The sequence below is a fragment of the Apteryx mantelli genome, chromosome 1 (genome assembly GCF_036417845.1).
Source record: "Apteryx mantelli isolate bAptMan1 chromosome 1, bAptMan1.hap1, whole genome shotgun sequence".
Taxonomy (NCBI): domain Eukaryota; kingdom Metazoa; phylum Chordata; class Aves; order Apterygiformes; family Apterygidae; genus Apteryx; species Apteryx mantelli.
Genome location: NC_089978.1, coordinates 141,770,471 through 141,795,853, shown reverse-complemented (window position 1 = coordinate 141,795,853; position 25,383 = coordinate 141,770,471). Strand labels below are relative to the sequence as shown.

The 25,383-nt window shown below is 40.3% G+C and overlaps 1 protein-coding gene across 10 annotated transcripts in view; it reads right to left on the bottom strand.

The window, feature by feature from the left end:
- Window positions 1-25,383, bottom strand: part of LRP6 (LDL receptor related protein 6) — a 145,133-nt gene that overhangs the window by 4,847 nt on the left and 114,903 nt on the right. For 8 of the 10 annotated variants that reach the window (XM_067304809.1, XM_067304823.1, XM_067304831.1 and 5 more), the window contains 12 exons: window positions 24,808-25,034; window positions 21,970-22,154; window positions 19,912-20,238; window positions 16,240-16,442; window positions 14,096-14,307; window positions 13,719-13,909; window positions 9,332-9,541; window positions 7,784-7,909; window positions 6,137-6,373; window positions 4,312-4,422; window positions 2,212-2,442; window positions 855-991 (listed from right to left, as the gene is read on the bottom strand). In XM_067304809.1, coding sequence (XP_067160910.1) covers window positions 855-991; window positions 2,212-2,442; window positions 4,312-4,422; window positions 6,137-6,373; window positions 7,784-7,909; window positions 9,332-9,541; window positions 13,719-13,909; window positions 14,096-14,307; window positions 16,240-16,442; window positions 19,912-20,238; window positions 21,970-22,154; window positions 24,808-25,034 — 2,397 coding nt within the window. The remainder of the gene's footprint in view (window positions 1-854; window positions 992-2,211; window positions 2,443-4,311; window positions 4,423-6,136; window positions 6,374-7,783; window positions 7,910-9,331; window positions 9,542-13,718; window positions 13,910-14,095; window positions 14,308-16,239; window positions 16,443-19,911; window positions 20,239-21,969; window positions 22,155-24,807; window positions 25,035-25,383) is intronic. The other 2 variants (XM_067304815.1, XM_067304837.1) reach the window with 2 other exon arrangements.

The following is a 25,383-nucleotide window of genomic DNA, read 5'->3' as shown; positions in this document are numbered from 1 at the left end:
CTAGATTGTCACTAGGGATACTACTGCCCTAGGCGAACTGGCAGATGTCTGCCCCTAGTAGCTTGTAGTCCCTAAGTATTATCCTGTTTATAGTATCTGCAGTTTGCTGTCCAGTGCAAGCATTTGTTCCCTATACAGTTGCACTCTTACTGTACAAACAATATTTGGATTAGAGTGGTTTAAAAATATAAATGATGGGTTGACTCTAAGAACTGAAAGTAGTTTAAGAGTTCAGCCTGCTCTGACTGACCATGTAACTCATTAACACTTGATAGTGGCTTGCTATATTTCATATAAAAATACCTAAAGTAACAACAAACAGTGCTAAAAGTAAAGAGACAGGGAGCCCTTTAGGACTGGTACCAACTTTATATAGCATCTAGCTCAGCACACTCATGGTCTGTGACTAGGGGAGTGCTATGGAGTTACAAGACAGTTGTTTACTTTGTAACATGACAGTGATATTAAAATTAATTCCTTCAAAGGTTTATACAGAATGAACCATATAGCCTTACCGCCAGAGGCACATGGCAGAGCATAATGAAAGGAGCTCACTCTGCCAGCGCTGCTCAACATTTACAGGGATTTTTTCTTCTCTCCAGACATCCAATCTAATATCTTTTTCTGGCACTGAACTCTCTAAAACTTAAAAATTAGTAGAAAATTCCTATGTTGTTTTGGAAAAATACAATCCCCTCTCCCTTCTCCTTCAAAATCACTTACTCCATGTTCAGATAGATTTATTAGGTTAGAAATCTGAAACAAAACATTCATCTGTCAATTAATTATCCCCAGAAAGGCACTGGCACTTCACTGAAAGCTATTCAAGGTCTACGGATAACAGAATGACTTACTGGAGGAAAGTAAGTGCCTTTGGTGCTTGAAGAACTACTGGAAGAGGCTCCAGTGACATGGGCCCTGTCATAGGGTGGCCCACTGCTTCCCCCCATAATGCTGAGGGAGCTGATCACAGATTTACCTCGAGACATCCCTAAAGAAGAACAAAGATTTATGTATGTCAAAATTCAAATCTTGGAAGCAAACACAGAAAAGAAAGTTAAAAAAAAGTCTAGAGTATAACAGCAGTATAAACACATAACTCCTGAAATTAATCCTTTCGATATTAAGAGCAAATTCAGCACTCCTTGATGGAGAACTGGAATGAAGATGATCAGTGGATAAATGTGTTGGTTTTCTCTATCAACTACTGAGCCACAGACTTGGCACTGGGCTACACTAAAGCTGTGTGAAGACAAATAGATTCCTTTCACTTGAATGGCTGGAAAAGACTTGAGAGTACAGGCATTTGGGCACTATTTCTATGCCTCAGAAAAAAACATGAAAACTGCCTCTGACCACCTCAACTAAGGAACTGAAATACGTGCAAGAGAAGAACGGGTTTGTTCTTTCATTTCCACCCTGTAAGTAAGCTTTTGCGACTGGACTGAAGCATGCTAGCAGAGAGTCCAAGCAGGAAGTGGAGAGGCATGCAACTGTGCTCCAAATAATGGTGAAAATTCTGCCCAAAGACCTTCTTATGAAAGCAGTTTATTACAGAAAGCCAAGAAATTTAGTGCATTATTTTAACCCTATAACGGTCACACAGAAACTATATGTTCTAACTGGAACCTGCTGGATCCAAAGCCACAGTTTAGAGTACATATTCAATCACTATATACAGAAGCAATGCATATAAATTAAGTGCAGTATTGCACATTATCATCAAATGAAATAAGCTGAGACCACAATTGTTGCTGATCATTACAGACTTTATAAGAAGTTCCGCAAGCATACAAGTCCTGTCTACAAATCAGATGAGAGTAATTACATTCTGGCTAAAATTCCATGAATATAAATCTCTTTTTGTATTACTCTGTACTGTCATGACACTTTGCTGTTGCTATTACAATAGACCAAAAAGAGGCTTCTTTAGTAAGAAAAGAAGAAAACTCCCATAGTATGTGTATCTACTTGAGCTTATGATTCAGCTAAGTATCTGGGTGCTTGTAGACGGCATGGGTTATGACTAAAACAGCAGCTGACGATTATAATGAAGGATGGCTACAAGCCTTCATGTTCTAGTCTTCCAAAAACTTGATGTCAAGAATTATGCCTCTGGAACAGATATCTACTGTGCGTGCACGCACAATATGCTGAGCTTGCAACTACTTGGTGCCAAAGGGCAGGATAAGGTACATGCCATTTACTCACCAGGAAGAGACCCTGACAAAGAGCTTGGGTGAGGCACATAACCAAGAGGCACAGAGGCTGGTCCGTGCACCACGTAATCATTGGTCATAGTTTCCCCATCGCCCTTCATGCGTGGGCACAGCACTCTCTGGCAGATGAAGTACATTGCTCCAACCACAAAAACAGTAAGGATCACACCAATGATGGAGCCTATTGTATTGCTGGGCTGTGGCGCAGGCTCCTCTGTCGTATCTGAAAGGAAAAAGAAAAATCATGCTATAGAGGCTAATCTAACAACTTCATGTACCAACATCAGCTTTTGTGACACCTTTCCACAGAGGAAAAATGAAAGCCTCTACTTCTGTAGGCAGCTTTCAAACTAATATGTGGCAGGAACAAACAGGCACTGGGACAGGTCTGTTTGAAGGCTCTGAAAGGCCATGAGCACCACCTGTGCACATGAAGAGCTCCACAAATGCACAGAGGACTTTGAACCACTCATACCAGGATATGTGCTGCATGTGCATGTGCAGGGGGTCTGATGATCTGATGAACCAAGTCTGGAACTTGATGCATGCTGACAGGCAGGGCTAACCTTTGAACTGAGTGAACAGGACCTTTGGCCAAGACTCTGGATGGCACTGTGCTGGGGACTCCAATTACGCTTCTTCTTGTCATTAAAGAGAGTAACTACTTTTCATGTTTGACCTAAATCACATAAGCGCCTAGGTTATCACTGTGTGCAACAGATCAGCACTCCCTTTTCTCAATTATTTAGGAATTTATAATTCAGACTGCAACATTCATTTATGTTGAACAGTAGAGATGAAGCATCGGTGACCAATTCTGGGCCTGCTGGTATTTACAAAACTACCTAACCTGCTCTACATTTGACCCACATGGATGGTTACAGATGTATTTGAGCATCAGTCTTAGAGGCGTCATCCATATGAGGAACCTGTATGATTATTCAACAGTCAAAATGAGTGGCTTTCCCTACAATACCAATCCCAAGTAATGACATTTCTGGGAGTAACTGATAACTCCCTGCCTGTGCCTCATGAATGTGACAAGAAAAGCAGACTTTAAAGTATTTTCCTGTTCTAGTCAGTGTTTTACATCTTATCCATTACTGAAAGTCTTTTACTCAACACATTTCCTTTTTCCTGAACACCAAATCCACACTTTAACCATCCTGTCACAGTCTACAGAGATAAACAAACAGACTTCTGATCATATTGGAAGAAGGACAGTGATAACTGAAGTCTTACTCCAGGTGGGCTAATTTTCCATCCTCTGTTATATAAACAAAAACCATGCAAGCTAAAATAAAGATAACTATAGAGGTCTGTGATAATATCTCCTAACAACTTGATAGCATAAGAGAGCATTTCCTGTTACTACTTAAAATCAGGGGCTCAGCTCTGGCTTTGTATTTTTAAGTTGTGTTAGTTTATGTGCATGTCATCTGCGGCATGTGGATCTCTAACATGAGAAGAGATATCCCTATTTACAATTTCTCTTAAAGCACGAACAGTGAAAATGAACTTTAAAGCTGGAATTTTAAAGGCAGTGGTTTTCTTGCAGAACCCTGGAGATTTCAATGTAGGGGATATCACGTTACAAATCATAAATCAAACTGAAAATTACATCTTTTCAAGACACACAGGAAATTTTAGAAGGTTTATTCTGTAAACAGTGTGCTCCTCTGATTCTAAAAGCACCTGCTACTAATTCTCTGGATGAGAAAACCATGAAGCAAAGCAGTTGTATGAAAGCCTCATGCTGCTAGAAAAACTCTTAACACTGTGCCATCTCAGCATACAAACAGATAATAGTAAAACAAGCCTTTTATTTATTTTAAGTGTTTAAAAATGTAAGTGGAAAAATTACAAGCATGCTCTGCCTCTGAGACGATTCATTAAGAGTACTAGATATTTTTCCTATTCACAGTCCACTGCCTTGTGTGTCAGGTGCATGATAGCAGGTAAGAAAAGGAGCATCCATTTTGGAAACAAATTGTTTGGCCCACTTGGTAGAGTAAAATCTAACTCACTGAGAAAGAAAGAAACAAATTTCAAATACTGCAATCAAGTCGCTAGTCTCAGGTTTCACACTTACAGCATCCTTGCTCATCTGAGCTGTCACTGCAGTCCAGGTTGTGATCACATTTCTTGTTTTTCCCAATGCACTGCCCGCTGGCACAGCGGAACTGATCGGTTAAACAAAGCACTGGAGAGAGAAACACCCCCCACACCAAGACTCAGTATCAGTTTTCTACTCTTTAAAATGATTAAGACGACAAGTCACCAAGGCATACAAACAGGAGTATCTTGGAGAGTTCAGTCCACTGCTAGCTTCATTTCTTGAAGCAGGCAGGGGCACATAAGGGTCCCTCATGCCAAGCATGCAAAAATGTGATCCAAAGTTCTGGAGAAAGTATTGCAGTGGGAACCTCATCCTTATTGCCTGTTTACAATAAGGGCACCACCAGGTAAAGTTACCTTGGCTAGAATAACTCAGAAGCAGAAGGCCACTGAGACCACAGGCACTTATTCCAGAAGGTTTTTTTTTTTTTTTTTTTTTTTTAAACCAAATTACTATAAGAAACCCCAGCTCCAAACATTTACTGTAGTATAAGAGAAGAGTTAGATTATTAAAAGTAAATCTGCCAAGCCATGAAGATAAAATTGCTTAAGAAAGACAAATGTGATTTCTCAATGCCCTTGTGCTCTTCCTGTAAACCAGAAAACTCCTTGATCATGGAACAATATATTTCACCTGACATTATGTTTTAAAACTGAAATGAAAGACAGAAGAGAAAACTGGAGCTTTGCCAGTACACTCACAAAATAAACTACTACTTTGGGAAAAAAGATGCTGCAGGCAAGGTGCTGGCTGCTGCTGTTTACACATATTTTTGCCTCCTGTTTCATGTAAATGCAGAAATTACTTCTGACTTCAGCTGAATTAAAAAGTTAAACTTAAAGGCTTTTGTGATCTGTAATCAACTTGAATGCTCTGAATAACAGGGCCACTTTGAGGGTGACAAACAGCCACTATTCCAGTGTATCTGGTCACTGGATGGCAACTGGAAAGCTAGCTTGCACAACATATTTTCAGATGTCAGCATCCCATCTGGCTAATGATCCCTGTTTATCACACAGGGATTTCTGCACCAGCCTGTATGTTTTAGTTTGAGCTGGAACACATCTTTGGAAAGAAATTCAACTTTGATTTAGACCCTTAGACAGTCTCTCCAAAGAAAGAAAATGTACCGAAAGGATGAAGCAGAAGAAGCATCCCTACAACTCCCTACTACTTGTGCAGTAGGGAAAAGAAGGGAGAATTTGCTGATGTTTCACTTAATTTAGTGATGGGATAGTTCAGACTACCAGTATAGCCTGATCTTTCCAAAATTAAAAGAATATAATTCTCAGTGTGTTGGCAATGGCACTTCCCTCCATAACCATGGCTTGAATGTTCTCTCTTGCTGTAGTCTACAGGAGGAAGAGGTCTTCAGTAATCTTGTCTGTCTCTCACTTCCACTTTCACATAACCTTAACTTCATTTTATTCAGGTATGATAAAATAATCCCAAGACCTTTATTCAGTATAAGATATTCAAACAACTATGACAAGGATTTGCTCCACTTTGTAATTCACTCCAAAGTTGACAGTTTTTTACAGCTTAAAAACTTAAAAAACTTTTAATGGTACTTTTCACAAACAGAGCTTCAGCCACTGTGCAGGAGTTCAGCATTATCTCCATGTTACAGGTGCAGAAACACAAGTATGGAGCTGTGAAATTATTTCCCATTCAATGGACCAGTGACAAAACCCACCTCACATCCTTCCAAATCCTACCCTCAGCAATAACTTCAGTATCTACCATAGTCTCCCCTGGCCAGCTCTATTCTCGTCATACTTTGAAAGCTCCTCTGTACCTTCGCAGTTCTTCTCATCTGAGTTGTCCTGGCAGTTTGCTTCTCCATTGCACCGGAGGGCACTGTCAACACACTGTCCACTTTCACACTGGAACTGGGCGTCTGAGCACACGGGGCAGTTCTTTTCATCGCTGTGGTCTTCGCATTCAGTGAAACCGTCACAGCGCCAGGCCACGGGGATGCAGTCAATCTCACCTGTGAAACAGGTGAACTGCTGAGGGGAGCATGTTGGTGGTTCTTTAAAAAATCAAGCAAACAGACAGAAATAAAAAATCAAGGTGAACAAACAGCAGATCAGGACAGGTAAGGACAAGAAGAGCTTGGCTGCCTGATGAATGTGCCATGTCACAAGATAACTTCCACCCCCTGCACCCTCTGCAGTCATTGGAGACATTCTTGAGCCTCATGTGACTGATGCAGGCTCATGGCAATGGGCTCTCAGTGGACAAAGAATAACAGGACACAGAAACGTGCATGGTGTCGAAGCACAATTCTTTTACTCCCTCCTCATTTCAGCATAGTAACACCACTCTTTTAGGCTGCAGTAGGTCTTCAGTGGTTGTCATTTAAAGTCAACATACTTTTCTGCTACTCCCCCTTTCCTGCAGCATGACTGCATACACAACTGATGGCTCACTTTCTTTTTAATGTTCAACAATAATTGTATAGAAAACATTAGAAAGATGTAATGTGCTGCAGATGGATGCACAGTGACTCAATGTCTAGTTATGTGCCCTCAAAAACTCTGTTCAGTCAGAATTGTTTTAAAATGACAAAAAATCTGCTCCATCTAGTCAAGTTCCACTATCTCAACACAGCTGTTAGCTGTTATTTAACATTTACTACAGTAACTGTTAATCTCATGTAGTAAGTAAGTGTGGAATTCCCCCTCATCACCCCCTCCTTTTTTTTAAGCTCATATCCCCCATTCCTCCTCCCCCCTTTTGGCCTGGTACTAAACTTGCTCTGAGAAAATATCTGGATTATGTTAGCTCTTGTTCCATTGTGAGACCACACGTCGCCTTGATGGCGAGAAGATTGCATAATAAATCCATTCAGCCTGGCGGCACAAAGAGACCCAAGCACCAAAGTGCCTCTCCTCTCCCTCATTTCATCCCCACCCTCGGAGCCACAGGGGCGTAGGCTACAGTGGCCGTATCACCACGGAGGAGACAACTTGCACTTCTCCCAAATTACTCCTTCTGGGACTGCAGTTCAGAAAGGCACACAGGGTGATTTTGAGGAGGAAAGCAAAGAATAATCAAATGGTGGAACATCCCCAAACACGAGAAGCTACCACTATTTGGAAAAGAAGAACACAGAGAGTAACACAAACAGCAATAAAAACGATACAATTAAAGAAAATCAAACTGAAATAATTCAGTGCTCTTTTAAGTAGAAAGGGTGAATTGAAGTCCTTATTTAAGCTACTGAAATTTTCCTCGTCTCTTATTAATTATCAGTACTTACAGACTTAGCTTGGGGGGGGGGGGTCAAAGAGATAAACACATAAAAGCATGTTACAACATCTGGTACAGTCACATGCTTTCTGCTCGGGAGCTGTCCCTAAAGATGGAGCACACAGCTCACATGAAGACCTAATCAGAAGCAGAGAGCTCTGTGAAACAGAGACTCGGAAGGACTTACCTCCACAAGACAACTCATCCTGCAGCAGAACAAGGTGAACTGGGCATGAACAGCGTGTGGTGCCGTCACCTTTCACAATGCAAATGTGTGAGCAACCACCGTTGTCTTGAGAACAAGGATGCTGACCTGTGATTTTAAAAATAAGACAGAGTGTTAGTACAATTGCAATCACATTTGTCCGATGCTTGGGGGTAAGGAAATGAGATTCTGGGGCGTTGTTTCCTTTTTCTTTTTCAAAATGCATTCGGTAAACTTGGTAAGCTCACTGACAAGAAACTCCACATCTTTTCAGACCTTTCAGAGATTTCTTTGGGCTCACAGGACTCCCTTTCATGACTTCCTTTCCACTGGGGACAGCCATTAGTAGAAGCAGCTCTGAAAGAGAGCATATTTTTTCCTTCACGCGCATCAATAATTATCTGTGATCTGAAACACTGTGAGAATTGTGCCATGTGGTCTTCTAAAACAGTAAACAAAACTCAGAGTGCTTGCTTCTTGGGTGTGGTGGAATTAGTACTACAGCAATAACAGCAGCAATAACAATCAAAAAAGATGCCTCGGATTCTGTACTTCATTTTTGCTATCGAAGATCATTAAAAAAAGTCAGCTTTTCTAATTTATAAATTCTGAAGCTTTCACAGTCTCCAAAACTCAAATTAACATTCTCTAGATAAATATGTCTCTTCATTTTAATGTTTAATAAGGACAACATACTACTTTTGGAACTCCTGACACATTTACTGAGACTAATAGCAAAAAAAAATAGTAGTAGTCTGCACTAATGCTTTAAATATCTCCAGACGTTTTTCTACATATTTCTCCAAGGCATGCACCACAGCCTGCTAACCAGGCCTATTTCTTCCATGATGACTGCAGCTCTGCTGTTTTAACATCCAGCTCCCAATCATTTCAATGAACAGAGGAGAAAAAAAAAAGGGGGGGCTATATCCTGGTACAGATAAAACTTTTAAAAGTGCAGACTTGTTCAACACAAATGGTTGTTTACCACACACTACCTTTATACAGTGCAATGTTGCTCTTTTGTCATTACTTTCAACACAACAAAGTAACAAACGTTTCACTTTGCCTTCAAGGCTGTGCAGCCAGGGTGGCCTACCCTTTGAAGCCTTCACTGCTAGTGAGAGGCCCTGAGTTGTGCTTTTCTAAACAGAGTAAACATCTACTAGTGGCAGCTTTGCTACTTCACATCACTACTGTGCCACAGGCATAACCCAGAAAATCCTCTAGCAAGGACAAGAGGGCATTTCCACTGTGCCTATACACACACTCAAATCCCAGGTGTCTCTTGGGGACATGTGATGCTGTGTTTGTTATAGATTTCCTATCCATTGCCAAGTGCACTGGGTGAACGAATTTAATTCCACCCAGGCAGCACAACAGACACAAAACGATACCAACTGCTGGCCCCTTGGACCTGTGCTGATGGCCATCAGCGGCAAAGAAAAGCAGTCTTCCTCTCTCTTCGGCTGTTCTCTGCCTCTAGCCCCACGGGCACTGCTCTCCTGTGCAGATGGGGATTGCACTTACTGTATTCCTGAATGCTGAGTTCTTTAACAGCGTGAATGTCACTGAGTTGTGCAATACGAGCTTGGACCTTCGTACGTCCTTCTCGACCAGTCATATCAATCTTTTCAATCATCTGCTGTTGCCTGTCAATCCAATACAGCCAGTTTTCAAATACAGTTAGTCCCACAGGCTGCAAGATATTAGAGTCTTCCAAAACAATTCGGTTAGCACCTGTGGAAGGGAAAGAGTGGTTTAACTCAGCTAGATACTAACACAAACATTGTCTACACTACTTATACCACTACTTTCCACTACACTTTTCTACTACTTTTGCACTAGTAGCCTAGTGCAAAAACAGAAGCAATCCTGGGTCCTCTTATATAAAATCAACATTTCACAGCCAGGTGACCAATTTTTTTCCTACTTTAATCAAGAGGACGGTTTTTATGCTCCAAATACATTTATTACATTTTAGAAGCATCTGGACTGGAGGTGTCAACTGTCATAAGACTATCAGGTCTTTTATCAATATGATGGTAATTAGTATTTCTTTTCATTCTTCTGTCCTTTTTTTGGAGAAATAAACTGCTTTGTCTTGGCATACAATGGGGAGTAAGAAGATGCATTATTAGTTTGAGTTAACCAATACAGGATAAAATCCTGATGGAGACAAGGAAGTGAGTACTTTTCACATGAATTATGAGACTAAGGTAAACACTTGACTTCCCAGATTCTTTTATTTCAACTGCATTCACTTCACTAAGTTTTCCATGCTAAACTGGGAACACTCCTTTCTTCCTAGTGAAGACTTATTTTCCTTAGTTACTTTAGCAATCAACAGTACCAGCAAAGAGAACTTAGTCTTACACCTCTGAAGAATATTTGCTGACTTTTATGATAGATTAACTATCATCAAATACAGTCAAGAGCTATCGCCAGATTTCACAATTAACACTGCACATACACAAAAAAGACAGTCTGTATCTGTTCTAGAGCTATCATTAGGGATTGTCCAAAGACAGTGAAGAGTTCATAACTCATATACAAAAATAAAATGTTATGCAAAACCTAAGAGCACAAAAGTAGAGTTTTATCCGTGTTTTATTTTACATGACATAATACGGTCATAACAGCCAAATATTCAATTCAGTTTATCAGATTCTGAACATAAAATTGGTCACAAACATAAGGGATTCTGCTCCAATTTTGAAATGCTGAAACAATGTTACAAAGTCTAAAATTAGGCCACAGTCTGAAAATTTACATATAAGTCCTGGTATTTCAGACACCTGGGATCACTGCTTTGCTTATTTTCACTTTTACTATAGCAGGCAATAGTTTTACATATGTTCATCCACAATAAAATTTCCAAGAAGTTACTGTATTTTGTCCTGTAAAAATGTACTAGTACAACTGAACACCACAAAAAAATTATACCATGTCTCTACCATACCCACACAAGATACTTTTATGGGACAGAAAGATGCATCTATTTTACCATTTTACAATTTGAGCAGGTTCTATTCCTCCATTTTGATTAAAAGCAATATCAGTTTTTGTCTTGTTGAGAACTTTAATAAACAGTATGCCAGTGATTATGATTTATAAATAAATTTAGCTATGAAAAATTTATCTCCTTTATATGAAAGGCACAAAAAGCTCAGAAATTAAGTAACCTTCCCAACATTTAGCAGGTATAGCATTTAAAGCAAAACATGGAAATTCAAATTTTAATCCTCAGCTAGACTGGGCTCTCACCCACCAATCTGGAGTAACAACAATGATCTGATCTGGAAAAGATGTTAATGGATTCTCAAGAAGGCTATACCCAGACTGATGTAGAAATTAATAGACTGAGTGATGTAAGTCAAACTAAATGACTGCAACGGTCTTTTAACTCCAGTGAACATGACTCACCTTACAGAGAAAAGGCAAGAAACAGCTACCTGCATCTTGAGAAGAAAAGCTAAGAAGGGAGTAGGAGGATCTGTGAAGATGACACAAGAGGAAGGGATATAGTTTAAACTAAGACCTTGACCTGCCCAAATGGAATCTGTACATGACCTGTTCTGCCATGCCCATGTCAATCAGCATGGCATTTTGCAGTATTCCCCATAAAGCTCAGGTGCTTAAAACTTTCAGTCCCTTAATATCTTCATCTTTGAATATTTGTGACCAAGTGTAGCTGACTATTTCTGACTAAACCAAGACACTGAAATTCCTCTTTCCATGAACCAACAATAAAATCTGAAGCTGGCTCATCAGGGCGCTAGTCCCTTTTACTGGGAATTGCACATGAAAGGGAAATGCGATTGGGGAGCTTTGTCCCCTGACATCACCATTCTCTTTCCAGCAATACCTTTTACAAAAAGGCTTAAAAACAAACAAACAAACAAATAAAAAATCAGGACACACACATAGCACATTCTAGTTCCAAATAAAAATGACTTAATTCCAGAACCATTAGACATTTCCAAATCACTAATTATTCTGGAACAGAACAACTAATTTCCAAATAGTTTCCATGGTAAGGAGATAATTCCAGTCATCTTTTCATAAACAACCCCTTAATCATGTGAAGAATCTGGTTAGCTTCAATAGGATCTCTCATTTGCACAGCATAACTGGGTCCTAACTGCATGCCTGAAGGACAGGGAGGAAGAAAACAACTGCATCATATGAAGGGCATTTACCTCTCCTTCTCTTTACGGGTAGTAGCATCTACACCAGCCAGAAGCAAGAGACAGTGCATGTTTTCAAGAAGCTAACATGCAGAAAAATTACTTTGCCAGTGAAAAGAGCCTATTAATCAGCATTCCTAAGCACAGGAATGCATCTCAGCAGTTAGCAATCTATCACGGCAATTACAGCAATCTATTCGCAGTGCAAAAGCCAAAAAGCAAGAAAGGTTTTGGAGAGATTTTTCTTCATGTTCATGTAAAGAATGGTGAGTTTTTACTACACAACACACGAGATCCAACAGCTGTATTCTTTTTAAAACAGAATCATTAAAAATGACTGAATTGGAATTTACACCTATCTCCTTCTCTGGTGTCCTAATTTTTTGCCAACAACAGACGCAGAAGAGAAACACAGTATGTATGGCACTCTGCTGCCCTTCAGTCAGCTCATGCAGATCTTGGATGTGGGACAGTCTAGAACATCCCACCATATCAGGTTTTTCAAAACAATTCAGAAATGCAGCATAAGCCTTGTGCTTTAAAAGAGCAAAGCGTTAGGAGGTCACAGTTCATTAGGGATCCTGAATCTTCCAGTGATGTGTGTATTATGAAGAAAATTACTATCTTGCTGAGCCTCAGTTACAACCATCTAGGAAAACTGAAAGAACGTTTTCCACTCCAAAAGCTTATCCTTGCAGGTTAACTAATAAAAGGCTAAAAAGAACACTGGTGTCAAAGGGATTACATGCTGCTACTCTGAATGAAGGTATTATACCATCAGTGAAACATATTACTATGAACTACCAGATTCTTCCTAAGTTTTCAAACACGCTCCCGGAGAGCACTGTATGTCCTTATGCATGTACATATATGTTTCTGAGAGAGAGCAGAATAACACTCTGCTGAAGGGCAAGGACATGTACAACTCTTACCTGCAGAGGAAGGAGAAATTCTGTCATTGCCCCCCACTTGCAGCACTGTTGAGGGGGCTGTGTACCCAACGATACAAAATGCAGACAGGCATGTGTTTGCTCAGACCATTCTGTCACTTCCTGCAGCAACATCCAACTCAGCTAGTATTACAGCAAATTACTGCTGAAGCTACATGCAACAGCTGATCTGATCCAGCAACTTGCTGGATCCAGCGGGTAAATTAGAGAAATCTGTCTCTCAATCTGACTGCATGATTTTGCCTCCTCTCTTGACCCAGTTCTGGTACTTCTGGAAGAAGGAGTTTTGCCTTTTGAGAACAGTGAGATGTTAAATCTGCTCTGTCACATTATTTCACCCTAAATGACAGATACCTAAGTGACCTGCACATCTACTGCTTTAACTCTACAGAAAAGATTTTTCCACTAATGGGAAACATTTTACTCTGAGAGATTACTGCACCAAAACCAACGCCTTTAAAAACAACCCCTCTCCCTTCCCCTTTCCAAAAGGGCAGGAATCTGTGAAATGACTTTGGGAAACTGCACAAAGGTCTTGAAATGAGAAATCGAAGTAAATAGCATGTGCAGCAATTAATAATGCAAATCATAGATAGAGGCATGAGACTGAAAAGGTATGCTGCATGAATCATGCACATTCCCTGGCTGGGAATTTAAGGAGTGATTAGAATCACAGTACAGACTGTTTACAGCAGGAAGGAAAAGGAGACACCTTTCTCTGCATTCCCCCACACCCACACCACAGAAATGAATCACTGAATTAAAGCGCTACTCTACCTGAAAGGTCACTGCTTTCAATTCGCCGCAGGTCTGAATCAGCCCAGAACAACTTGCCTAGCTGGCTGTCAATAGCTAAGGCTACGGGCTTGCTCAAACCACTGAAAAAAAGCACCTCCCGTTCAGTTCCATCCAATGCTGCTCTCTCAATTTTAGGAGATCTTTCCTGTAGGTTGGTGAAATACATGTATCTGGAAAAGGAAAATAAAAGTTTATTTGGTCTTTCCACATTTTTGCAGCATGACCAAGACAGCTTAACAAACATCAGAGATGCTTTTATTCTGACAAACAGAAACCAATCAGCAGCAAGAAAACAATCTGATTCACAAGACCTTCAGCCTGGCTTTCCCCCACATCACTCCATTTCAGCTACATACCCCTTCTCTGGATTCACCACAATGGCCCTGGGCCTATCTTGATCTCCTTTGAGTACCACTCCCATAGGTCTCCCATCCAGGCGTGTCACATTGATCACATTAGTGGCTTCACAGGTCCAATAGATATAGCGGCTGTAGATATCAATGCTCAGGTCATAGGGCTGCATGTCTAGGTTCTGGTTGGGAACTGGACTTGTCACAACAGTGAGGCTCTGAAAGGATGAAAAACAACCCGCAGAAGAGCATTAAATCTCATCTAATGTAAGCAATTTTATTTCCTATGGATGCCCCACAACAAACTACTGCACAGGAAAAGGAAACCTCCAAAATACTACCCTAAAGTAGCAGACAGCCAGGTCCACTTGTCCCTCAAGACCATGATTAGATATAGAAACTTAGTCCTGATGGTTTGTGGTAATGAAGATCATGCAAGCTGGCTGCAGCTTACAAGATTTTGCAAGTTTGATCAATAAGTCAAAACAGCCTGTACGTTGAAGATTCAGGTTCAACTTTGTTTCCTCTGTTTTCTTGACCATCCTAAGTTCAGTTCAGATGGACCCAAACTCAGAACATTTATCTCTCTATATCAGAGGGACTCATGTCATCAGTAATTCCCAAAGCTGAAGCTGAATGTTAGAAAAGATAAAAAACACAGGCAAAGTGAGGCCAGACAGGGCTTGAAATTCTTGCCTCATTCCTCTCCATCATCATTGCCATTACACTTGGGGGAAATGATATACGGATGAATCATAAGTGGGAAGGGAACCCTGCCAACAGACAGAAAGGACACCAGCATAAGTCTGTAACTTTATAACATTTCCAACTAACACCTTTCTGCTCAAAAGTTCTTCTCTTCTACTGGTCCAGACTTCTGGAGTTCACACACTTTTATCAGAAAAACACTGCATAGTCTCTCTGTAGCAAAAGCTGAACCTAACTGAATTAACATAACAGACCTCCTTTCCTAAACTTTTCCAAAAATCTAAAGAGAATTGATAATTTACAAAACACAGCTGAGATTAATCTTTTTGGAAAACCTGATGCTTTTGAGATGTGCAGCCCCCACCTTCCCACCCCCTCGCCTCTCATATTAAACCTTTTATTGGAAAATCTGCCTAACTTTCTTTTCTGGCTTGTCACCTTTAAAAAAAGGTGTGCCTAAAGTCCTGTATTTGTTTATTCTGCTGAAGCTGGCAAAAATATCTGGTGCCTTCAACTAGTTTTGGGTGTTAAATTATTTAGATATTCCAAAACTAAAACCATTGCTAAATTAAGAGTCAAGGCTGAAGGGCATTTCAGCAGGCTCCAACTAACACCACATCCACTACCAGAAACCACACTCTCTTACAAATTGAACTGAGCATACTACCTCTGTGTTGTCCATCTTAGTCTCCCGCTCCTCCCCCATTCCAAAAAATACAGGAAGAAAAGACTTATTTTAAAATGTGGAAAAGGAATAAGCAGTCATTGCTCACAGTCAACCTCATTAAACCTGTATTCCCTTTTGCCTTCTACCTCACTCTACTTTTTCTGCAGAATCAGAAAAAAGTTAATAAATAAATAAATAAATAAAGTTTCATGAGTTAAAGACCTTTTCCTGAGCCTGTCACATCACTTACTGGTCACTAATTTCAACCTCTGCACCCAGTGCCTCTACAGTTGACAACATTTTTCTTCCCATCCCCACCAGAACCTCAGAGGCTTTAGATAGCCATGTGCTCAGAGTCCCAGGCTCCTCATGTCAGAGTCAATGTTCCTGCACTCTGCTCTTTTGCAAATCCTCTTTCAGTCTCCTGACACACTTCATTTCTCCCAAGAATCTTCCATTCCCTGTTTCACTTCTCTCACACAGGGGTTTCCAACAGCCCCTGGCCAACGGACAGCACTGAACAAGTAGAGCACTGCAGACAACAGTATCTTTAAGTAGGACTTGGTCTTCAATATCCGTTTTTCTGCAGCATCTCCCAGATTACTGCTTGAGGACTACTACTCCAGAAACTCCCAACTGCCATTTATTTTGCCAACTGGCAGCTTCTAATCTACAGGAAGTCCATACATCTAAATTTTTTATGTACAATCCATTCATTGCTGGGTATAAAGCATGCCGTGCTCATCTTTTAGTAACTCCATCACCCGCAGGATACCTGGCTGCCATCTTCTTGTGCCTTGCGGATGATATTCTGCCGAGAATCAATCCAGTACAGCTGTTTATCCAGGGGGTCATAATCGATGGCTCGAACATTCCTGAGGCTGTGGATAGGGAGTATAATATCTGGGCTCTGCTGCTCATCTATCACCATGCGGTTAATTGCGTTCTTCTGACTGAACAGCAGAAAGGTTGTAGGAGCTTGATGAGTCAAAAAAAGAAAGAAAAGATAAAAATAGGGAGAAGAGGGAAAGTGTTAATACAGCAAAAATGTTGGGTATTCATATGTTCAATAACAACCGCTACTACATAAAACCAGACAGTACCTAATATTTCATTCCCTTCCTCCCTCTTCCTTTGTCAAAAAAACCCCAAAACAAAATAAAAAAACCAACCCCCTTTTCAGTTTGGAAAGCCTTTCAAATGACTTTTTTTACTATAAATGTTTGAATGGGGATGTAACTGGCAAAGATAATTTCATGCATCCCAGGACTAATGAACATGAAGACTTCTGTCAAAATTACCTCACTAAACACATTGTACTTGAGGAGAAAGTGGAACAAAAGCCGGCACTGGTTTCTTATTTAGAGCTCACAGGGAACAGAGATGGCCATTAGGGTGGTCCAGTCCTGTTCCTACAAACTCTCTTTCTGCCTACACCAGAATGAAATGACAACTAGGAAAATGTCTTAGGTGAGTACAGGCTGGGTTTTTGGAGAAAAAGCTATTCAGTCTCAGATTTATTTGGAGTACTTCTAGGCACTCAGCTGGGAACGCTAACCTGCAAGCAGAAAAAAAATCCAGTGCTCTGCTCCAGCTTTCCAGATGCCCAGCAAAAATTTCCTGGACGAATAATTTTTTTCTTATAAGTACTATCAAATAGCAAAAAAAAAGACTTCCCCACCCCATTCAGTCATAATTTACCAGCTGTATCTTACAGTTAGTGCACAAGGCAAGTATACTTAATGTCTTGTTAAAAAGAAATTATCCCTGTATTACATAACTGGGTCAGAAATCAGATGAGGTAGTGAAAGTATTTCCCCTTTTTACATCTGTTTTTTCAGTAATGGTCTACCTGGAACCACTGCTGTGCAAGACAGCACAAGAGCCAGCAGCCAGAAATGCAGTTTGTTGCCTCCCTGATGTTTGTATAATCAATTTTCTATAGCTCAGGTCTGGAGAGATTAGCAGTGGGACACTGCTCTCATTTAATCCAGCCTGTAAAACAGGTAAGGCAGCACCTTGGGAAGGAGACGGAGCAAGAGCCTTCCAGAGAACATCATCGTTCTTTGTTATTTTAGGCATACACTTTGAATGCTTATTCTGGCTGCTGGAAAAAAAAGGGGGGGAAGTTTCCTTGGCAACAAACACTCAATTCTAACATCCTATAAAAATCAGACCTAGTTGCAAGTTATTTTTGCTTTCTGGAAAACCTGTATTTCTCCTCCAAGCATTTCTCCAGTAATTTAAGCCTTCTTCTACTTAGGTCTAAATCGTAGAAGAAAGTACAATAAAAGCAAACCAAAGTTTATACTGAACGTATACAGCAAAACAGTAAATTCAGAAAACATCAGTATTCTTATCAAGCAGCTAAGGGAGAAATGCAAAGAAAAATAAGCTTAGAATAAAACAAATAATACAGCCAAACATACTGGCATAAGCATCTAATATCCTTTCTTCTTTTCCCCCCCAAAACAGCCTCTCACTGTCTAAGAGCCACTGGCTTCCAACTTTGAATAGATGGTTCATTATTAAAAAAAAAAAAAAAAAAAAAAAAAAAAAAAAAAAACAGCAGAAACTCTTCCATTGAATTCCCACATCTCCGAAACATCACTGATTTTGGAAATCACCTCCCCGTTTTCATCATTCTCCCTACCAATTGACATATTTTCACTATGTTTTTGGAAGGCAAACGGAGTGCAGCAAGCACATCTCCGGAGGAACACTGCATTCAAACTTCACGACATGTGGTGGGTCTGAAGAGACACCAGACCTAGCCAGAGCACTGTGTCCTTCCCACAGTTAAAACAATCTATACGCACATGAGCAGCGTGATCCAGAAAGGGAGGAACTGGCCTCTAGACAGGGCTTAGGCTAATACATAATCAAGTAAAACAGGCAAGAGAAAGTTAAAACAATTCATGCTCCAATTATAGTGGCCAAGAGAAAAATTAAATCATGAGCAGAGAAGCCTAAGTTTCCAATTACGTACAAATGAGAGGCTGGAAAGTTACCAGGTTGGAACGTGGCACAACGAAAACGATGAAGGGCTCCTGAAAGACTCTAAACTGCATGGTGTGGGGGAACAGTTCCATTTCTTCGCAATGTAATTCCTGTTTTTTTCTTGTTCCTTTGCTACCAAGAGCATTTTCAAAAGAAAACATGATCTTTTATCATTTTGCTACTTATTCTCCACTGGAAGTCAAATTCCTCCATCTATAAAATCAGAGTAACCACCAGAGCGGTGCCAACCATGCTTCTAACTTGCAGAAAGGAGAGAGAACGTTAAAATGCAAAGATCCAGTTGTCATGCAAGCGTCCCTTGTAATAAAAAAGGAGAAGAGCAGTATGGGACACACGGGGGAGATAAAGCAGACTTTTCCAAAGGGCATGATTTTCAAAAAATTCCATGAGGTGGCATTCATGGAACAAGCAACCCCGCTTTTGGCTTTAAAACAACAGTTGGAGCTCTCTACTCATGCATAATGCAGACGAGATACAATCTGCCTCTCTATACCATGCATCTCTTAACCCACTGACTAATCTGAATGACACCAGTGGAAATCAGCCATCCAGAGTGGCTGCCAAAATTATGAGTGCTTCACTGGCAGCCAGTTATGGAGAGATGGATAAATTATTTGGTTAGAAGCTAATTACACACAGCCTGAGGGGCCTTGTGGTTCATATTCTACACAACAGCAAAGAAAAGTGGGGCCTGGCTGCACCAAGATCAGAAATGCAAAGTGCTGTGGAGGCAGCGGAGCCGAGCCTCTCTTTGCTGCAGGAGAAACGCTTTTGGGGCTATGAGAGTGGCTCTGAAGCACAGCCTACCTCAGCAGCTCATCAACCAGCAAATAAGAGTGCTACAGAATTAAATCTTGACCTACCTAAAGGCTATGAAAAGTCAGAGTATATACCAAACTATCCAATATCCTTTATGTCAGGTGAGATTAGAAATAAATAAGCAAGCAAACAAGTGCTCGAGAAGTGCGGACAGATACAAAACGAAAAGTATTTCCAGCATTCCTACTTAGGCAGCTTTAGCTCATAGGGCCAGGAAAGGGATTCAATAGATCTGTTTTTTTGTATTTTACTGTGGTACTGGCCTGTTGCAAGATTTTTTACTTTTAATACCCTACCTTCACTTTAAGGTCAATAGGATTTTACTATTAGAAGCTTATACTTTAAAATACATATTTTTATTGCCATCTTTATTTGGTCACATACACCCTGCTTCCTATGGGGGAAGGGATGCTAGGAGAATATAAAGATTTCAGACGCATATTCGGCATCTAAAAGAGAAACTAGTTTTAACTGGGCCTATCAGCAAAGCAAATCTATCCATCTCATGTAAAAAAATAAAACTTTTCTTTTTTTTCCCAGTGCAATGCTTGTATACATTACTAAGGATATCTGCTTCTGAAGTTTATTTCCATACATTATGGCTTACCACTGCAAGTCCTGTTGTCAGAGTTCAAGGAATAGTGAGCTGGGCACCCACACACAAAACCACCAACGGGTACGGCTAAGCACAGATGAGAGCAGTGACCATTGCTAGAGGCACACTCGTTCCAGCCTGCCTGCCTAGAGGAATGGAAGACCAAGATGTCCATAACATAATCCAAGTGTGCTTGGATGATAGTTCGATTCTGGCCACTGGTCTTGTTGGCTCGTTCAATGCTGCGCCGGCTCCAGTCTGTCCAGTAAATGTAATCCTGATACTGAGTCAAACCGAATGGGTGAGGCAAATCATCAGCGATAATCTCACGGTCAAGGCCTGTTTCCAAAAAGGAAGGGAGAGAAAAAGCTGAATTATTTGGGTACACTGTTAGACATGTCCCCCACACAGGAAGGTTAAAATATACTTGCTTTAAAGTTACTATTTTAAAATTATAAAAGTAAATTATAAAACAATGTGCAATATTCAAAAAACTATCCTAAAGCCTAAGGGCCCTTTTTCTATCATAGAAACATGCCAACAACCTTGCTTGTGATTCACAGAACAGAACATATTTAACTACAGAAAAAAAACTCAGTTTTGAAAACTATCAGGGTTATTGGAAAGATCCTGTCCTTTGCCTTCTCTTTGGAATAAACAGGATCTCTCTGAAGGAGATCTGGGATCTTGACACTGAATTCCCAGGTCGTTGTCTCTGGCACCACGTTCGAGTCTTTGCCCACTGCTTATGGAGACAGAATTGAATAAGATTCTACACTGTATTATGAGAAAAATGAAGTGTACAAAGTTAAACTAATCTGTCTCTGAAATGTCTTAACAGGAAGGAACAGTGGGAAACTCAAGACAGGAACAAGTTAACTGTGTATACCACAGCAAGGTTAAGAGACCTTAAAGAGCATGTTCAGGGAGGGGGAACGAGGGGAGAGGGAATGATTTCAACCACATGATGCTTCGTTACCATGTGGTGTCCTGGTGTCTACTCAAAGAAAATGAGCGGGATATTATAAGAGAGAAGTCATTCCTTCTTGCACAGGGAAGAAACATGCTGTCGTGCATCCTGCCATCATCAGCCACAGGAACAGGAAAGATGAAATTCTAATTCTATGTATCAGTTCTAAGGGATACAGTGGAGTATTGAGCTAGCCTCAATAGCACACCAAAATGCAGGAGCAGCTAAAGAAAAGCTTTTATATTACATATGATTCCTAGTAATGCATTTTTCTGTTTTCATCTTTTTCTAACTTTGACCCACTATTGCGAGTGTGTAGTTTAAAGTAGATGAACTCTTTCAGCCTGCTAAATATTGGTTAGTGACAACGCTAATCTAACGTGGCATACAACACGGCATTCCACTCCTGTGGCTGCAGAGATGTTAAAAACATGATATTAAGCCAGCCTTAGAGGGCCCAGGACCCCAGTACACCACCTCTGGGACACTGAAAGAATAACATACTGCACCTCCCATTTAGCTGTAAGGACCAGTTTATAAAACACTCATGCAGACCCTAGTGTAAGAGAGAACTTCCCTGGTGACCAGTATGGGCCAGGGAAAGCTCCATGGCGTTCAGCATACTGGGAAAAATGCCTGAACCCTGAGGATACCAACAAAGATTAGAAACCAAATTGTATTAAATTACATAGTGAAAAGCATCCAATAAGCTGTTGTTATCTTGGCTTTCCTTCTACCTTTCTACAGACAATGAAGTGTTGGCTATATATTTGCCAACACTCTTCAGAGCAGCAACACAAGACTCTCCAAAACACTAAAAGCTGACGGCTTTGTCCTACATATAACTGAAAATATGCACAGCTTGTATAATTTTAACTTTGTGAGCAACTATATTGCATACAAGAAAATTGAGGCCTCACTGAGTGCTCTGTTGCATAAACATCAAATGTAGAGGCAAATATTAAAGGTGTGAGAGTTTGAAAAAATCTATTTTTGTCTTAAGATATGTATTTTTGCATTATCCAAGCAATAATTTGCCTTAACAAACTGTGAAAGAGTGGCACTATCCCCACCACATGGCTCAGGGCTCTGGGGCTCACCTAGCATGTTGGATGACTCTATTAGGTTGGTATCAAGGTCAGTCCAGTACAGACGTCTTTTAGCATAATCAATAGTTAGGCCGTTAGCACGTCCTACATTTGGTACCAAAGTAGTCCGCTCACTCCCATCCATAGCAGCTCTGTCAATCTTCGGCTTACCACCCCATTCAGTCCAGTACATAAACCTGATTAAAAGGCAAAAAAATGTCACATTTATCCAAAAGAGAATTTAAGTGGAAAATCAAAACAAACAAACAAAAATCCATAGAATGAGTAAGAGAAAACAAGAGCTATGAATTTAAGCATTTATTAGGCCCCATTACACTAAATATTTATTTCAAAACACAAGCAAAGAAGCAAGTCAGATTTCCTCAAAGTGCTTTCAACATTATTTTTTACACTTGAAGCTGGATTTTCACCAGCATCTTCTCTATGAAAGCACTTCAATCTTAACAAATCCACATCAGTGAAGAGACAAAAGGCTGGCAATTGGGTACCTTCATTTATGCCTGGTTATTTAGCACACTATTTTCCATGCTAATTTGGAAGAACTGTTTTTGTTTCTATTCAGTTGTCCACCAAATGCAGGAATAAAAATGGTAGGAATGCAGGGGTATGCAGGGTGCTTTTGTTAGTGGGTGTCGCTGCTCATCTCCACACAACTAACTCAATCAGCTGTATAGCAGTGTACTACATTTCAGCTGATGGCAGAATGCCACAAGACTATATGGCATTTCCACTGGAGCAAACATGCAAGCTATTGCAGATTCACATGACAATTTAGCCTCATTTAGCAGAAGCTCAGGCTTCCACATATTAATATTTTCTTTAGGTAGAGAGGGATGTATATTTGACATTTGATATCAAGCAGTTAATCACTTCTTCCAAGATGTAAACCATTTTAAAAGTGAGACACAGCCACGTTAAAACCTTCAGCTCAAGCTGTAGTAACCAACACACCTGTGAAGTTTTCTTTAATTATAACCAACTGAAAACAGAGTGGGACAGGTTGCTTCAGAAACTGATGATCAAGGGTGGGCTATTCTTTAGTCATCAGGAATACTTACAAAGTTTTCTTTCTAATATTTGAAAATTTTACAAATTGGGCTCAGCATGAATCTAAGTGTCAGAATTGCCCCCATAGTAGCGAAGCCATCAAAACTTCCATATGAGCTACAATTACGTAACCCAGCTATAGAACAAGAAATGAAGCAGACAGTTTGGCCCAAAACTAAATTCAATTTTGTTCTTTTCTGCAGTGAAGGGCCTTACTCTTGTTCCAGCTCTGAAACAGAGTGGTGTTCTGCAGAACAATAAATTCAAGTTTTGTTCTTTTTTTTTTTTCTTATTTCCCCAATCTGTAAACACTGAATTATAAGAATCCTTGGAAAAAAAACATATTCCTGGTATTCCTGGTTCCATAAAACTAGAAACATCCAAAGCAGCATTTTGTTACAACTGAGTAACTAACAGTCTGCTCTCAGATGCTCTCCAATGTGCTTGTCCAGGCAACCCCAGTGCATCAGGGCTGAACCCCACCTACACGTCCCGCTGGGGAAGGTGTAGTACTTGGTTTCACTAAGCACTGAGACAGTGGCCACTCCTTTGCTGAAATGAAGTAAGAGGCCTGTGTTTGCATGGTGCTGAGTTTTCTGCATTGCTATAACTCTTGTGGTGTCACTGGAAACTGGGATAATTCGTAACACATGAAAATGAAGTTCCCTCATTTGTACAACAATACAATATTGGTACCTCAAAAAGGTTTTGCAGCAATTAGTTAATGCCAAATTAGCATTCCATGGTAAGAAGAGCTATTTTGTAAGTTAGACAGTTTCATATCCCCCCCTCCTTTTTTTTGCCCTACTTTTACTATTTCATTTGAATCCAATTGAGAGGTTTCTTCTCAGGAAATCTTTCATTTCAAGGAAAGGTGGGTATAATTGTTTCCGCTGTTTCTCTACCCTTGCCTCCCTTGTCCATACCAACAAAAAAAGGCTCCCTTATCTGAAGAAACAAACAACTTTCTTATTCTCAGACAATAAGCTTCATCCCCCACTTTCAAGTTAAATCATTTAATATCTTTATAGGACCCTAACTTGTGATAAAAAGCAGCTTCATTTTAAAAGGACAAATATGGTCCTTTTCTAATTAACGAATTCCATAAATCTACAGCTACTTTGATTCTGTGGCTAATTAAAAAACTAAATATAAATCCCTTTTAATGAGCTTTTCTGATTTTTGTGTAGTGTGGAGGGTCATGACAGGGTTAAACTGGTGGAAAGTTGCAAGTAGCAAGCAACAGGAGCCTCAGACAAACATACCCAAGGACACCGGTGCAGCTGGGAATGATACATCCTGAGAAGTACAGATAAACCAGCAAAAGCCAGTGGGAACCAAGGTTAAGGGCTAGACAGCTTTTCTCTAACTAGGAAGCAAGTAGCAAAGTACAAGGCATGATCGCTGCGTGCGTGATCGGTGTAATGATTGGCTACCTGTGACATAATCTGCATGATGACTGGCTTAGCAAAGTGTATCTGTAAAACCGCTGAAGCAGCTAACTTCTTAGTATAAATATGCTCAGATACAAACAATAAATGTCTCAAGATGCACCATGTCTTGAGTCCCTGCCATCAATCCACCACAGTGTAGCATTCTTAATGCTTATTCAGGACATTAAGAGCATATTCCTCCAGCTCTCATACTCTAAATTACCAGGTTATATTCCCCTGCTCAGTTCTCTCAGGATTTATATGCAATGCCTAACTAGCATGCCCAACAGTAAGTATTTGTATGTTATTTTTCAACATTCATAAACATAAAATTAAATCAGCAAGTTACCCCTCAGCAGGGTCCAATGCCAGTGCCCGGGGACTGTCAAGATCTTTCCACACCAACACTTGGCGATGTTGTCCATCCAGTTTTGACACCTCAATGCGATTTGTTCCCGTATCAGCCCAATACAAGTTCTTTCCTAGCCAATCTACTGCCATGCCTTCTGGATAATCCAAGCCAAACTCTACAACATGTTCCAGTGCGCTGCCATTCATAAATGCTCTGCTGATGGTCTGCAGGGATACAAAGATACACAGGCAAATTCGAAACTTTACCCGTCTGTCACTGGGCTGGCTGTTTCCTTTGTTGCATTTTAAACACTTTCAGATTTTAGGCATCTCATAGGAAAGAGGATCTTACAATATGGTACTTATTTGCAAGGCAAACAATGCTTCTATTCAGAAGAAATGATTTGCTGTACTCTGTGAAAGTATTTTCTGTGTCAATTACAATGGCGTTTCACTGGGGAAATAAATGGGATGACTAGTCTGGGTCAATTAAGCAGTCTACATGCCAAAGTGACCTTAACAACTCAGTGCCAGCTTTGGAGGGGAAATATTTTGGCTCTCCTAAGCCTATACT